Here is a 15,571-nt window from a genome sequence, read left to right on the forward strand (position 1 = left end):
TTACTGCTTTTCTAAGTCAATAAGTGGGCGCAGTACAGGAAAGGCCCCTGTCAATTCCCAGGGCACATATTTTCTAGGTTTGTGGGGCCCTGGTGGAACCATTTTCTTTTCGAGGAATAGGCATTTGCATTTCAGTGTTTAATTTACAATCTTTGGCTACTAAATATGTGTTCATATTTGGTAATAGCATGAGAATACATTGATGACAATGCAAGTTCCATGACAGTTAGTCCAATCTGAACTTCTACAGTAGCTTATTTGGAAGGTAAGTTCATGCAGTGTGCCCTCCATGCTACCAGGGTAGATGACAAACTTCCAGATATGCAAATCATCTGGAAACCCTAGATGAACCATTAGGCAAGTAGACTATGGTGAATGAAGAAAAAGGCAACTTGTGTTTTGTTAAAAGTTTTTTTTTTTTGCATATACAGTGGGGTCCAAAGGTCTGAGACCGCTAGTGAAAATGCTTCTATTTGGCATTATTTTCTAATTTAATACAAACTTTTTAATTGCTCATTATATTATCAGCATAACAATTTGAGTGAAAAGTTGAATGTTACATTATTCATTTCAGAATTTATTAGGATTCCACCTTTTTCTTAAATGGCAACGTGCACTCAAGCTGGCATGGAAATTTGTGCAAAACCTTACGATTAATGTTATCCCAGCATTATTTGACAATGTTCCAAAGACAATCTTGTGACGTTACTGAATGCTTTGCTTTTGTCAGTCTTCAGACTTTTGGTCAGTCTTCAGACTTTTGTCAGTCTTCAGACTTTTCGCTTATTCAAATGGTAAAAAAGGGACATTGCCTTAGCTTCAAACAGTATTAAAATATTATCAAAAGGGAGATGATTATTACGGGGTTTGTATCCCTATAGCAGAAAAGGCATTTTATTCATGTTTGTTAAGTATCCAATTTATCAGAATATATCTGTTGTAGGGAATTTTGAAGTGCAGAGAGACACTGGTAATGCAAAAATATAATTGAATGCAAATTAGCGTGGGAACAGGCTTAGCAAGTGCTGTGGCTACGCAAATTTAGGGAATTTCTAGAATTGCTTGAACTTAGATAAACGATCTATAAAGACATTATTCACTTACATTTTTGTATGTTGTCTTTTAGCACAGAGCTCATTGGCGTATGTTTCATACATTAAGGAGAATAACATGAGCCATTCAGGTGACAACAATCTGTACAAATGTACTAAAATAGCACAGAAAGGTTTTTCAGAGTCAGTGCTGCCACATGCAAAAAGCGGGCTAAAGCATGATGCTAATGGTTTGGGTGTGGATGATGTTTGCCTGTGGATCTTTTTCCCTGTGGCAGCACTGAGCCTGAATCTGTGCTATTTTAGTACATTTTTACAGATTGTTGTGAACTGAATGGCTCAATGGCTCAATGCCCCCCCCCCCCCCTTACACATACACCCACACACTTACCATACATACACAAACACACACTCACAGGGGTACAATTTAGAGAAGCCAATTACCAGAAGCATTCTGCCTTTGGGAGTATACCCCAGGACCCTGAAGCAGCTGATAGGGAAAGGAGTCCCCAGGAGTGGGGCATTCTCTGCATTTTCCTGAAGAGACTCACAGGGGACCAGCAGACCAGCAGGCGCAGATTTCAGTTTCACAACATGCCTGTCTTTGTTGAGAACTTTGATTATTCTTCCATTCTCCTGGCCTCTCCCTCTAGTTTAAAAAAAAAAAAAGCAAATATTGAAACATCCCTTCTTCTCCCAAATATCTGAGTGGCATTACAGTCTGCAGGAGTGAAAAAAAAATCTCTCTCACACACACAAAAACAGAGGAAGACACTGTGTGGTTGGAATGGGCCAACTCACAGACCCCTGGTGATCCCCCCTCCCTCCCACCCCCCAAAAACTGCACGTGTTCAGGAAGTGGAATGCCTGCTAGAGTCAGAGTTTGCAGTTGTATTCATGTATGGGATGAGGCGAGCTGGCTCTGGAAAAAGAAAAAAACTCTCATACACGCCCTCCTCCGGTTACTGCCACTCACACGTGCATCCTACTCTGGCTACTGCCAATCCGGTGGAGGCACTCCCAAGCTGGCCCCACCCCACAGAGCAGACTCCACACACAGGGAAGAAAAGATCAGAAGTACTAAAAGAAAAAGAAAAGAAGTGTGTGTGTGAGAGAGAGAGAGAGAGAGCAGAAAAAGAGAAAAGCAGGGAGGAAAAGATGGAGGGCTTGCTGTCTCTAATACAGCAGCGTCCTAGCATGTACGTGGCTGTCTGTGCTCTCATATTTAGGGTCGTCCACTGGATCTTGCAGTCCCTGCCTCTGCCAAAGGCTGTGCAGCACGATGCTTTTCGTGTTTGGAAGTGGAGGAACCTCTCTGTGTCCATGGTGCACTCCCTGTTAACTGGGACATGGGCCATCAGCTGGTGAGTACGAGTCCCTCACACACACGCTGCACAGAAAGGCTGGAGAGAAATGTGGGAGAGACAGCGTGTGTGAGAGAGACAGATGAAAACAGAGGGAAAGAGAGGGTAAGAAAGGAGCAAGAGAGAGGGAGGGAGGGTCATAATACGAGCAGAGAGAGAAAGCTTGAGAGAAAGAAATAGAGGGAGAGAGAAACAGAAAAAAAAGAGGGACAGGCAGGAAGGGGATCCCAGGGTTGAGCTCAGAACATCTACAGACCGGTATGAACAAGGAGCTGCTAAACTGGACTTCACCAACCATAACAGCAACACCTTCAACTTCGTGACAAGATTAAACTTGTCCCCGACCAAAATGTGAATGAATGTGTTTCTCAGTGCTTTTTGTGGGTTTTTCTAAGGCCCTCGAGTCTGTTTTAGCACACTTGCAGACACATGCTAGAAGTGCTTTAATTGCTTTGTCGAGTCAACAAGACCCTGCCAGCAGCAGGCAGACCATGGTGCCTCAGTCTCTCTTGCACCGGCAGACAGCTACAAGACACAGGGACATACATAGGGGCAAACACGCTACTGGTTTAAGATGAAGGAAATCACATATCCTAAACTGCAGTTTAGCTGCTTTGGGCACGGCAGCTCTACACATTTATGGCATGTCACACTTATACACAAAGGGTAGTGCGCACATTCCGCTGTGTCGTCACACCTCTTTTTGCACCGATGAGTCAAGATTCCTACGATACGTTCACTTACTCCCTGTCACACGCTTTTATGATACTGTTTGGTAATGCTCTCTGAATCAGAATTGCATTCCTCCCACACCTTTTCCAAAAAACTAGTTCACAAGAAAGCATTTCAACCACAAAACTCAAATGAGTCTGCATTGTAGATTTTGTATTCATTCACCATAGAACACTCATCCAAGACAAGTAGCAGTGCTAGGGGTTTGATGGCACGTACATTCTGCAACTAATTTGTGAAGCTGGAGTTTTAACTTTTAAATGGGACAATTTATATGACAGTAGTACTGTGCAAAAGGGTGCAAAGGCAGGTTGACACTTGATGTTTTAACGAATAAGGTAGAAAAAACAGAAAACAGGAAAGACCTGCAGATCAGGAATCAATTGTGAAAGCACTGGAAATGTATGTCTGCTGGTGTGTGTATATGTGTGTGTGTGTGTCTGTGTGTGTGTGCGCGCGCATTTGTGTTTCCATGCATGTGTTTGTATAGCAGGGTAAATATAGAGATATATAACGTATTATAGGAATACAGGGGACAGAACAAAACATTTTTAATACAGTATATATATATATATATATATATATATATATATATATTTTGGTCATTTGTGTGGCCCATCTTGTTGAAACAATATTGACATCCCAAACGAATCTCTGCAAGCTACAGTGGGGTCCAAAATCGGAGACCACATTGAAAATATGGGTTGGTGGGGGGCATGTAATCCTGAAGATAAACAAAAAGTTTTCAGATTTTGAAAAAATTCTAAGAAATTACAGTTTTGCACTATTCAAAGACCAAAGAAGAGCAAGGACTGCTGGAGAATCCACAACCCATTTAATATTTATGGGGGCACTTGAAGACTGACAAAAGCCAAGCATTCAGTAACATCACAAGATACTCTTTGGAGCATTTTCAACTAATGCTGGGATAACATTAATCATAAGGTTTTGCACAAATTTGTCCATGCCAGCTTGAGTGCATGTAGCCAATAAAGCAAAAGTTGGACATACCAAATAGTAAGAAATTCAGAAATTAATGTAATTTTTTCAAAGATTCAACTTTTCACCCAAATTGCAATTCAAAAGTTTGTATTAAATTATAAAATAATGCAAAATAGAAGCATTTTCACCTGTGGTCTCAGACTTTTGGACCCCACGGTACGCGAGAAGAAAAACTGACCTAATCTCACCCACATTCTCCGGTCTCTGTTGCATTACAGGAATCATATGAGATTTTAAGTTCAGACTTCAGTAATCATTCATAAGACAGTTCTCAATGCATTTCCAGATAATTTACAACACCAGTCCCTTACTGAACATTGATAGTTGAATAAGGATGATTAAGAACGATATTAAAATATTTAAAACAATGTCAGCTTCATCTTTGGATCACCATGGGATTACATTATTAATTATTTTTACATAGTTGTCACGAATAGTTTATTTTCAGTGTCACACAGCAAATGTTTTTTTACATGAAAGCAGATATAATACAGAGCTTTCAGCCCAATTACTGTAAGGGCTATGTGAGGTGTGCAAGGTGCCATTTTGTTTTCCCTATGCTAACTGTTTTCCATCCTTATCCAGTGCGGTTCTCTCGCCAGAGATTCTGTACCAGATCCACTCCTATTATACACCTCTATCCTACCTGCTTGTCTGTGTCTCTACAGGTGAGTCACCACCACTGTTTATGGAGACTGAATATACTAAAAATATATTGGAAATATATTGCCAATATATATCATAATCCATGGGCAAATATACTAATTACTGTTATTTTCAGACATCATATATTATTAAAATAATATACTGAATTGAAATATTTTTATCACAGTACTTTCAAAAGAAGTCCACATACAGTATGTAAAATATATGGCAGTATATTCTGTTTTCATGAGGGCTCTGACAGAGGATTAGATCTTATCTCTCCATTTCATTCGAATGTACAGTAGAATGTGCAGTTTCACCAAAACCTTCAATGCACAAAATCCCACAATACCTTCAATGCCACAAGAATAGCTTTCACTAAAGACCTTATTGTCCAGTACAGGAAACATGAACAATAGGTGGTCATGTCTATGGGTTTTTTTTGGGGGGGGGGGGGGTTTGGTAAGAGTGGCATTTAAACAAAACAATAGGAATAAACTAGACAGTATATGTGATCAGAATCATTTTAGAATATATGCATTAATTAGATTTAAAAAAATAGTTTCATTTCCCGTCTTTCATTTCAAAACTTATCTCCTATTTCCTGTGGTCATGAAGGTATCTGTTTGTAAACTCTTTGTTCCTCGGATTCAAAGCTGTTGCCATGAAGGTGACTGGTAAATATTAACTTTCTATTTCAGCTGTACACACCCAGTCATGTACCATGTAGTTTAACTGTGTGTGTGTGTGTGTGTACAATTTTTTTATATAAGGATGTAAGTCTATTCAGCTGGTTCCCCTTAGAGACAGTGCCTCCCTCAAACAGAGCTTGTCAAACATAATAGATCTGCTCGAGTCACCTACCGCATACCAGGGGGCGGGCCGGCTTGTGCAACTCTCCGTCTAACGACCGTGACCATGCAGAGCAGGAAAACAATCGTACACAGGGGGACGTGGTTGAGAAACACAGGGGGATATTCCTGGGAGTGGGACCGGCAATGATAAAGGGGGTTGGGGGGGGTTTGTTGTGTATGTCGTGTTTGTTTGGCAAGGTTGCCATAGCAGTCTATGGTGTGGTCAGGTCTGTGCAATACTACAATCTGTAGCATCGCACAGACCTGACAGTCCTTGAGTGGATACTTGGACATGGGTTTGACAGCCTGAATGGAAACCTCTGCTTAGAAATTGAATGAGTAGAAGTATGAGAATAATGGGTAGTTCTGCATCATGCGAGAAAAAGGGGGAAACAATGCAAGAGCTGTACGAGACTAAATTTAAATCTCTAATTTTTAATCTGTCAGTTGTGGCGACTTTATAACCAAACAGATCCATTCTTATGCTTATGTCAATCTAGGGCATAGTTTAAGCAAGGGGTAGCCAAGCAAAACAAACACAACCTTCAGTACACTATTGATTCTTTGATTTCATTTATTTAGCAGATACTGGTATCCAGACCGGCTAACTATGTACGATTACAGAAATGCAGCCACGTGAGTTATAGCAACAGACATTGCTACTGTTACTGACCTGGCTTTGAACATTCTCTGACCAACAAGTTTATGCAAAATCTCTATAGCACCAGTGCAAGTTAACTGTGCTAAACAAAGACCAGAATACAAATCCAGAATACACAGATTACATACATCCATGCCAAGCATTTCAAAAGCATAAAACCAGGAAAATACCATAATGCCCCAACTGAATGAAAACGGTATGAGTGTTAGTTAGGGGGTGAGGATGGGAGGAGAGCCAAGATTCCGTCTGAAGAGGTGGGTCTTCAGTCTGCTTCAGAAATGGCCGTTGATGCTATTCTGACCACTGTAGGAAGCTCATTCCACCACACCAGACAGGTATGGTGACTTGAAAAATTGACCGTGCAGGGAGGGAACCAAGCTGCCTGCACTTGACTAGCCATAGGATCCAATCAGCACCAGCCTACAGATAGGCATGGGGGCAGGCAGATCCAATTACCCCTCATGTGAGAATAAGAATACAGTGCAGTCTGTAATTATTTGGACACTGACACAATTTCTGGTTGTTTTGGCCCAGTATTCCAGTACATTGAATCTGAAATGAAACAAATAGTATGAAGTTAAAATGCAGACCTCTAGCTTTAATTTGAGCATTGTTACATCCATATTAAGTGAACAGTGCATTAATTGTAACCATTTTTTAGTCCCCCCAATTTTAGGGGAACAAAGGTAATTGGACAATTGACTGCTGAAATATTTCTTGGACAGGTGTGTTGTTTCATCATTAGTTAATGCATAAAAGAGCTAGCAAAAGGTCTACAGTTCATTTTAGGAGTACCATCTGCATTTGAAGTATGTTGTTGTTGTCTTTCAACATGAGGACCAAAGACGTGTCAATATCAGTAAAGCAGGCCATCATTAGGCTGAAAAAACAGAATAAATCGATCAGGCAAAAGATTAGGCTTGCCCAAATAGTTTGTCAACTGTGTGGTACATTGTTAAGGAGCAAGAAAGCACTGGTGAGCTCAGAAATGGCTAACAACCTGGTAGACCATGGAAGACCAGTGACGTCAGAAGAATCCTTTGAATGGTGAAGAAAAATCCCTTTGTAACTGCTCAAGATCAATATCAACAGATCAAGAACACTCACAAACATGTAGGAGTAGATGTGTCAAAGATAACCATTAAGAGAAGACGACACAAGCATATAACCTCAGAGTGTTCATAACAGGGTGCAAGCCCCTGGCAAGCCTCAAGAATAGAATGGCAGTTTGCAAGAAACCTACATTAACAAAGTGTTATAGACAAATGAGACGAAGATCAACCTGTGTGATAGAAAGAGGAAAGTGTGGAGAAAAACTGGGGGGACTATGTATAGAACGGGCTGTAAAGGCTACACTGTTCACCCAATATGGATTAAAAAACCCTCAAATTAAAGCTGAAAGTCTGCACTTTAACCACACCGTAATTGTTTCCTTCAACTATTTTCTGGAGTACAGAGTGAAAACAACAAAAAATGTGACACGGTCAATGTAAGTGAGGTAATATCTCACCACCACACATTTCTCCTGCCCTTTTCTCGATTTTCACAGATTTCACAGATTTGTGGCTGCAGTTTTATGAAAGAAAACTCGATGAATTCTGTTCTGCTCAACAGAGAAAATCAGGGTGTGGCTTTAATATCTGCTTGCTACCTGTAGTGGTTTGCCATTGTTAGTGCGTTTTTATCCGAAAAAAAAGCAAATGGTGCAGTTTATATGTGAGCAGCGCACAGTATACAATATGGATGCTCAAGGTTTACTAATTGTGTAGGGCATGATTCAGTAACCCTGGTCCTGGAGAGCTGCAGGATGTGCTGATTTTGTTTTCACCTTACAATGAGTAACTCAGACCCAAGAAATAAGGTGGGGTGAGTTAACTGTGCAATCAACGCTGATCGCTGATCGATTAAGTGCGGAGTAACAACACAAGCCAGCACACCCTGTGGCTCTCCAGGACCAGGGCTTCTGACCCCTGGTGTAGCGTTAACTATTCATGATAAGCTCTACTCCTGCTTCTTGCACAGGTCTGTACAACTGACTGTCTGTGACCTAATCAATGTTATAAGTCCTGCACAGTTCTTCTGCTTCTCCTTGTAAGATTCACTTACTTCACTAGCAAACACCTGCTAAATGCCTAGATGCAAAAGCAGAAATATGCAAAGGCCATGTTAGATGAGCAAAGAGCAAGCATTGTTATAGGAACACACAAACATAATTTGAAGGACTTAAGGTATTCATTGTGTTTGTTGCTGTGGTTTGGTTCATGGAAGGTCCCCTGCTCACAGGTCAGCTGCTCTTTAGTGGGACAACCTACCTGCTACCCTTGCACTCATCATGGTCCCAAGACCAATGGCAGTAATTTTGTAATCTGATATTAAACCAAAGTACCATATTTTACATTTTTGTGTCAAACCAGGATAAAATTCCTGTAGCACATATTTGTAGTTATTTGCTGTGTACTGCATTGGGTCTTTTGCATTGAAATGCAGACAGAAGTGATTTCATCTTTGCAAGACTGACAAAATGTCATCTTTTTTTAGGGTACTTTGTACAGGATGCCTGTGACATTATTTTCAGTGGCTATGCAAGAGGATCATGGGAGTTCTTGCTACATCATGCTATGGTAAGTGCTCCAGGGATATAAGCAAATAGAGGCAGAAGAACTTCAGTAGTTTGAACCTGTTTTTCTAGGTTAACAAGGTTATAAGGACAAGGTGTCATATTTCACACAACGACAGTTGATTTATTTCTGTTGACTATATTTTACTCACATGAAATATACATAATTACTTGGAAAAGATACATTTACAGTAAGTAAATTCAATCTAAAACCATTTTCCCCATTTCTCTTAAAGTGTATACCTTCCTTTGTGTGCATTCAGCACATATGCTGAGACTGCATGGACCTGTTAGATTCAATCAAGTGAAGAAAAAAAACGGATAATATGTGATTCTTATTTAAATTCACAAGCATGTTATCCCTTCAAAACTACCAAAAAGCAATCTTAAAATAAAGGGCAGTGTATTACTGGGATTGCAATGGTTACAGAATGGTTACAGAACTGGTTATCAGAGCATTGCAAGTAAAAGTGTTTTAATCACCAAAAATTCCACCAATTTCCTCACTCAAGTAGGCTATATAATATGAGCTTTTTTCAAGTTTCTGTTTGCTTGATAAGTACAATTTTCTTAACCCATTGGCAAATCTTTAAATTAGTCAAACCGTCTCACCTTTTGTTTATCAAAAAAATAGAAACAAGATTTTAAGTCTAAATTTAAGACTCATTTTTTAGTTTTTGCAATGAGTCTGAGGCGTCGTCACCTTGCCCAGTGAGCCTTGCCTGAACCTTACCGCTACCCAGCCGCAATTCTGCCATCACCCTTACCCCAGTCATTCCTGATGATACTGCAGTCTCGCGAGGGTCAATGAACCCTCCATGAGACAATGGGTGTCGTTTTTGAGCATGACACACAGGGCTTATTCGGCAGGCCCCCGTGAATGTGCCCCTGTGTCCGAGCTGCCGGGGGAAGAACAACACTGACTTTGTGCCCACAGCTACGAGCACAAGGGAATGCCGCGGGTTGTCACAGGATTGTGCACAGCGCACGATTGTGTACCATCACCCCAACACACACACAGCACACATATAAATGCATAAACCCATAGGATGTAGATGACAGAGGCTCAAAACGAAAACTACATTTGAGGTAGGCCTGAGTAAAATGCAAGGCTGTGGAACCAAGGGTGGGGTCACTGCTGGAACAAATCTTGCATCAAGATTTCCAAGTATTCTGTTTCTGGCAGATCATTGCAAGTTGATCTTTTACACATTTCTGCAATAATTATTGTGGCAATGATCCACATTGTATTAAATATGATTATCTGCTTTATTATGCCTGGATGTCTGGATGCTGTGAAGATTGCAGGTAAGGCTACTGTCACTGATTAGCAGGAATAAATCAGCGACATTTTCACTATGTATGCATCAAAATATTCAGTTGGCATAAAAAAACATGAGTGACACATGCGGTCTACAAAAATCTATAAAATGTGGAACAGTGCATACCTCACTCGACTTGAAAAAGCTTGGGCGCGCCACGCTAAACTGGCTGGGTCACTCCAATTCACTGTAACTGTCTCTGTCCATCCAGGTCATCGTGAGCTTCCTGTACGCACTATTCACGAAGCGCTACGTATCAGGCGCAGTGTTGGCGCTATTCGTGGAGGTCAATAGCGTCTTCCTGCACACGCGACTGCTGCTAAAGCTAGCGGGAGCGCAGTCTTCGCCACTCTACACCGTCAATAAGATGATCAACATCTTCACCTACGTCACCTTTCGCCTCGGCACCCAGTTCTATATCACGTGGTACATCCTGCAGAACTATTCCTGGATGGAACACGGCGGCCACTTCCTGACAGCCTTAATGCTCATGAACACCATGATGCTCATCTACTTCTACCGTCTACTACGCGCCGACATTTTCCCCAAACGCAAGGCTCACCCTGTCCAGAACGGTTCAAGCACGTTTCTACAGGACTAACGAGGATTGGGGACTAATGAGGGGGATCCCCTAACATACGGTTTCAAACCTCACTTGATGCATTTACTTTCACGGAGTTTCCAGACTGCCTTTTGTAACAGTTTTGCTGGCTACAGAGGCTTGACTAACAGACAACCCCTCAGATGTCCATGAACAAGGTGCATAGGTTCAGCACCAAGTGCCCACCAACTGCAACATAAGCTATTTTGCTGGCATCCAGTGGTAGAAAGCTGTAACTACAGGTTAGAGTATGGACACCGCTGTTAATGCAACCTGAAATACTGCTCATGACGAGAAGCAACCCAATTGCGAATCCACCGGGGGGGGGGGGGGGGGGAACTCCGTACCCACTGATATGAGATCACCAGACTGAGGGTGGAGCTTGGCAGCTATGCAAGCACCTTCTGAATGACGTCTGCAGTGACTAACAGTTTTTACGATGAATGCAGAATGGCCATTCCATTCTAATACTTAAATCTAGCAATATTAATGTGGTAAGGAATGAGACTGGCTTTACTGGATTACTCTAATTGCTGCAAAACGCAGACTATACCATGTACTTCGTACAGTAGGACAACTGTACAGGGAACCTGACAGGAATTTTACATCCTTTTTATACAAAATAAAAATGGTACATTCATATCCTGATTCATATTATATTACATTAATGGCATTCGGCAGACACTCCTATCCAGAGTGACATACAGTCGATTAGATTATGCAGGAGACAATCCTCCCCTGGAGCAATGCAGGGTTAAGGGCCTTGCTCAAGGGCCCAACAGCTGTCTGGATCTTATTGTGGCTACACCAGGGATCAAACCAACCTCGCAGGTCCAGTCATGTACCTTAACCACTACACTACAGAAGCATTAACCAGCCAAGACTCCTCCAAACGAATCACACTTGCTTCAAATCATACTACGTTTCAGAATCCTGAACCAACTCTTGTAATTAGGGCACAGAAAATAGAAATACTTATTCCAACTCTCCCATACACTGTGGCTGCCACACTAGCAATGACCCCACTACTGGTCTCCTGAGAGAGAACAGTTCCAACTACAAAGAGATTGCTGAGAAATCATACATTTTGCACAATAGGTGGACAAACCTTGACCGTAATGTGATCTCAAATTGCAATGCCAGAAAGGTGTGTAGTCTGAACATGCAGGTACCCTTTAGTCATCACTGAACTGGACCCACACCAGTGGGCACTGGCTCATCCACTTGCAATTGTTGTGATGTATCCATAAACACAAAACACACAACTACAGACCAAAGTTTTTAAGAACATTTATTTTTTTGTACACATCACGATGAACAGTTTAAATGATGCCAATCTGAAAAAGAAGAACAGAAGTGTAAGGGGAGAATGTGAAGACATTTATAGCATTAACTAATCTCATAATGCATCAGTGGTTCCTTTGAAAGCATCATTTCTTTCAGACGCAAAAAAAGTTTCCATCATTTGCATAGAGAATCCAAATCAAATTTGAGCCAATCACTTCAAACCTGTGCAACACAAATGCTGTATCTAAAAACAGCTTTGATTACAAACAGCGTCATTAAACACAAGACAAAGCCGATGTGGTAGAATACTCCATAACACGACACCAAAACTTAACCAAGTGCCTTGTTGAAATGGCAATTAAGAATCATTTCCAAATATATTACAGTATAAGAACAAGCTCAACATTCAAACTTCCTGCTTTGCCACCTGATTTGACCAAGTAGTTTTGTGAAGATTTTATTGATCTAAATATTTAAATTGTTCAGCACATTGCCTTGAGCAATTCAATTGTTGTTTGCTGATGGCAACTCCACAGCCTCACCTGTACAGGCCAATTAGAGAACATCTAATCAGAGCATCCATTTTCAGGTATACATCAACAAGTACTTAACTTGTGATAGAAGGATTTTGCAAGCAATAGTCGTGTAAATCAGCAGGTTTGTGGCCAGTCGTGTGCAGAAATTTCTCACCTTGTTTGCAACATCCAAGGCATCATAATCTGGCGCCAGGCGGACGTATGCCTTCTTTTCACCATCAGGCCTGCAACAGGAAAAGGTAAAAAAAAAAAAAAAATACATTTGTCAACCATTTTATACTCCCTGAGTTCCAAATCCTCATATTTCATTCATGTGAATCAGTGGTTCCTTTGAAAGCATCACGTTTCAGACACTGCAAAATTTTCATCACGTTTCACATGAATTTAGTTCATGGGTTTGAGTAATTAAAGCGAGGAACATGGTTCGCTTAAACGCGAAAGAATAAACCGTTTCAAGGCCGACTACAATCATTTAGCATATACAGGATTAAGTTCTAGTACAAATTTTCCAGTACAAGCCTCTAATTTGTACTCCATACACTGTACAAAGTCAGCTATAATGTATACCTGATCAGTGTGTTGACTTTGGCAACATCAATGTCATACAGCTTCTTGACGGCGTGCTTGATCTGATGCTTGTTAGCCTTAACGTCCACAATGAATACCAGCGTGTTGTTGTCCTCGATTTTCTTCATGGCTGACTCAGTGGTCAGAGGGAACTTGATGATGGCATAGTGGTCCAGCCTGAAAAATACATGCATTTACAATGGGTTCATCTGACTAGCAACACACCTAAAAGCCCAACTACACAGAGCCACACTGACACCAGGGCAAAGACAAAACCATGCTAAAATGTCAGGTAAAATGTCATACGGTTAACAACAATGTTATAAGACAAGGTATATACCATCTCATTCTGCCTTAGCCAAAGATATCTTGACTATATTCACAAACCAGTGTGAAACCTCAACACTGCTGATCAATAAAAACATAACTGAATACAAATTTCAAAGCAAATATCCAACAGACCCATTAATATTCATTGAGGTGCATCAGAATTGAATAGCTGTAATCATGTAATGTCATGCTTTGATCGCTAGATACCATCATCTGCACCACAGTTAAAGGCCCGGTTTCAATCCACCCAGGGCCTGTCGATTCGCGAATGGGTTGACGTTCCCCTTGACCCAAAGCCAGACAAACGCAGGCTGACACACATACTTGTTCCTGCGAGGAGCACTCTTCCTGGGGTACTTGGGCTGCCGCCTCATGCGGAGGGTCTTAGGCCTACGAAAGGTGGGAGAGGTCCTCATCTTCTTTTTCTGGTGACTGTGGACACCCTTCAGCACAGCCTTCTTGGCTTTCAGTGCCTTGGACTTGGCCTCAGTCTTGGCTGGGACAGCTGTACAACAGCCAAGGAGGAAAAATAATACAGTATGAAAACTGCAAACCATATATCTTGTAAGGCAATACAAAGTTAATTTGGTAAATTATAATATTAGCCAAGCCAGACCCTAGTTACACATCAAAATCCATTTTTAGTGGCGCATCAGTAGTACAAATTCTAATCACAACGTGTCATGCTTTGATCGCTAATAACATACATCATATGCACCACATTTTGCCCATGATGGTTTTACAGAATATCTGCACGTTACATACAATAACTTATTTACATCCTGGGCAAAGATTTTAAAAAATCCCTGAAGTCACCGAGTCGTGTTCCGTCAACTTTGCGCAAGATGTACGGTTGTGCGAGACAAATGAATGAGAGCAACACAAGCCCCTCTATCAATTGACATTGACAGTCGAAAACGTGTCCAGTTACAACAGGGAGTCAAATATGCCACTATTAAGTTGGAAAAAGCACTAGAATAGCGGCGCAATAGTCTCTTCACTCAGGTGGGCCTGCGAACTAATCGGGCCATGCCGACGATTGGCACCGAACGCTAAGCAATCCCGAAAAAGAAGCATCATATCTTGCATAAATTAGAAATATATATCCAGTAGTAAGTATCATAGACAACTAGTTTATACAATTAATTGTACTAAACTGCACATCGACAGCGCCAATTTTATTCAAGCAACGTTAGTCAACCAAGTTAGCTAACGTTAGTCTAGCTAGCAAACCACATGCAACCACTACATTTTACTACTTGCGTGAATTACGTGTAAACAAGACCCCAACACAGAACAAAAGTTGGATTTAGAATAGAAGAGTATTCTAAACTGTCTGAGTGGACATAAACATGACTTTTTCCCCACAACAACCGTAGTTTTATTCGAAATTTATGCTGACGGTCTCCATACCTTCCTTCTTCGGCTTCGGTGCCATCTTGGGAAAGGAAGAACAAACGGGGTTTCTCTCACTATATTGCAGGGTTGAGGAAGCAATGTAATTATCGCGAGAACTGCTACTTAATTTAGATACTGGGAATTGTAGTACAAACCTGGTTACGCGTGTACACTGGCAATGATGAATACGTATATAATAATAATAATCATCATCATCATCATAACGAAAATACTTGTTTTGTAAAAAGAAGTACAAATGATAATAATAATAATAATAATAATAATAATAATAATAATAATAATAATAATATTTGTATTATCATTATTATTATTATTATTATTATTATTATTATTATTATTATTATTATTATTAGTAGTAGTAGTAGTAGCAGCAGCAGTAGTAGGATAGTATTAGTGGTAGTAGTAGAAGGCTAGTAGTAGCAGTAGTAGTAACAATTTAGCAAACAAGGCTTTAACAAATAATGCAATAATACAGTACTGCAGTCTCTCGTATATTGCTGTTTCCTCAGAAATATAGATCCAGCGGAGGTTCATTTTGTTTCTGAAAGCGCAAAAGAAGTACAATAGGCTAATTAACGTAAA

The 15,571-nt window shown here is 40.7% G+C and overlaps 2 protein-coding genes and 4 non-coding genes across 6 annotated transcripts; 1 reads left to right on the forward strand and 5 right to left on the reverse strand.

Annotated features, from left to right (window-relative positions):
* Positions 1-2,128: 2,128 nt before the first annotated feature.
* Positions 2,129-11,165, forward strand: tlcd1 (TLC domain containing 1). The gene is made up of 4 exons (XM_061248973.1): positions 2,129-2,416; positions 4,736-4,818; positions 8,849-8,931; positions 10,461-11,165. Exons 1-4 carry the CDS (start codon positions 2,211-2,213, stop codon positions 10,848-10,850), a joined length of 762 nt encoding a protein of 253 aa, XP_061104957.1. The 5' UTR covers positions 2,129-2,210; the 3' UTR covers positions 10,851-11,165.
* A 958-nt stretch (positions 11,166-12,123) lies between these two features.
* rpl23a (ribosomal protein L23a) lies at positions 12,124-15,090 on the reverse strand. Its single transcript, XM_061248597.1, has 5 exons — positions 14,984-15,090; positions 13,895-14,075; positions 13,241-13,417; positions 12,828-12,897; positions 12,124-12,187 (listed from the first exon to the last, which is right to left on the reverse strand). The coding sequence occupies exons 1-5, from the start codon at positions 15,006-15,008 to the stop codon at positions 12,173-12,175; spliced, it is 468 nt and encodes a 155-aa protein (XP_061104581.1). The 5' UTR covers positions 15,009-15,090; the 3' UTR covers positions 12,124-12,172.
* LOC133134190 (small nucleolar RNA SNORD42) lies at positions 12,255-12,321 on the reverse strand. Its single transcript, XR_009709299.1, has one exon. It is a non-coding gene; the product is annotated as a small nucleolar RNA SNORD42 (small nucleolar RNA).
* LOC133134191 (small nucleolar RNA SNORD42) lies at positions 12,987-13,051 on the reverse strand. Its single transcript, XR_009709300.1, has one exon. It is a non-coding gene; the product is annotated as a small nucleolar RNA SNORD42 (small nucleolar RNA).
* On the reverse strand, positions 13,720-13,790 carry LOC133134193 (small nucleolar RNA Z17). The gene has a single exon (XR_009709302.1). It is a non-coding gene; the product is annotated as a small nucleolar RNA Z17 (small nucleolar RNA).
* LOC133134194 (small nucleolar RNA Z17) lies at positions 14,217-14,289 on the reverse strand. The gene has a single exon (XR_009709303.1). It is a non-coding gene; the product is annotated as a small nucleolar RNA Z17 (small nucleolar RNA).
* Positions 15,091-15,571: the final 481 nt, after the last annotated feature.

The sequence above is a fragment of the Conger conger genome, chromosome 7 (genome assembly GCF_963514075.1).
Source record: "Conger conger chromosome 7, fConCon1.1, whole genome shotgun sequence".
NCBI classification, from domain to species: domain Eukaryota; kingdom Metazoa; phylum Chordata; class Actinopteri; order Anguilliformes; family Congridae; genus Conger; species Conger conger.

Bases quoted from the DNA above. Each gene is read 5' to 3' on its own strand.
- tlcd1 (XM_061248973.1), top strand. From the start codon at position 2,211: ATGGAGGGCTTGCTGTCTCTAATACAGCAGCGTCCTAGCATGTACGTG. The intron at 2,417-4,735 runs GTGAGTACGAGT...ATCCTTATCCAG, and splicing joins GGGACATGGGCCATCAGCTG to TGCGGTTCTCTCGCCAGAGA. The intron at 8,932-10,460 runs GTAAGTGCTCCA...CTGTCCATCCAG, and splicing joins TCTTGCTACATCATGCTATG to GTCATCGTGAGCTTCCTGTA.
- rpl23a (XM_061248597.1), bottom strand. From the start codon at position 15,008: ATGGCACCGAAGCCGAAGAAGGAAG. The intron at 14,076-14,983 runs GTATGGAGACCG...GCTGTTGTACAG, and splicing joins ACCGAAGCCGAAGAAGGAAG to CTGTCCCAGCCAAGACTGAG. The intron at 13,418-13,894 runs GTATGTGTGTCA...TGTATTTTTCAG, and splicing joins AGTGCTCCTCGCAGGAACAA to GCTGGACCACTATGCCATCA.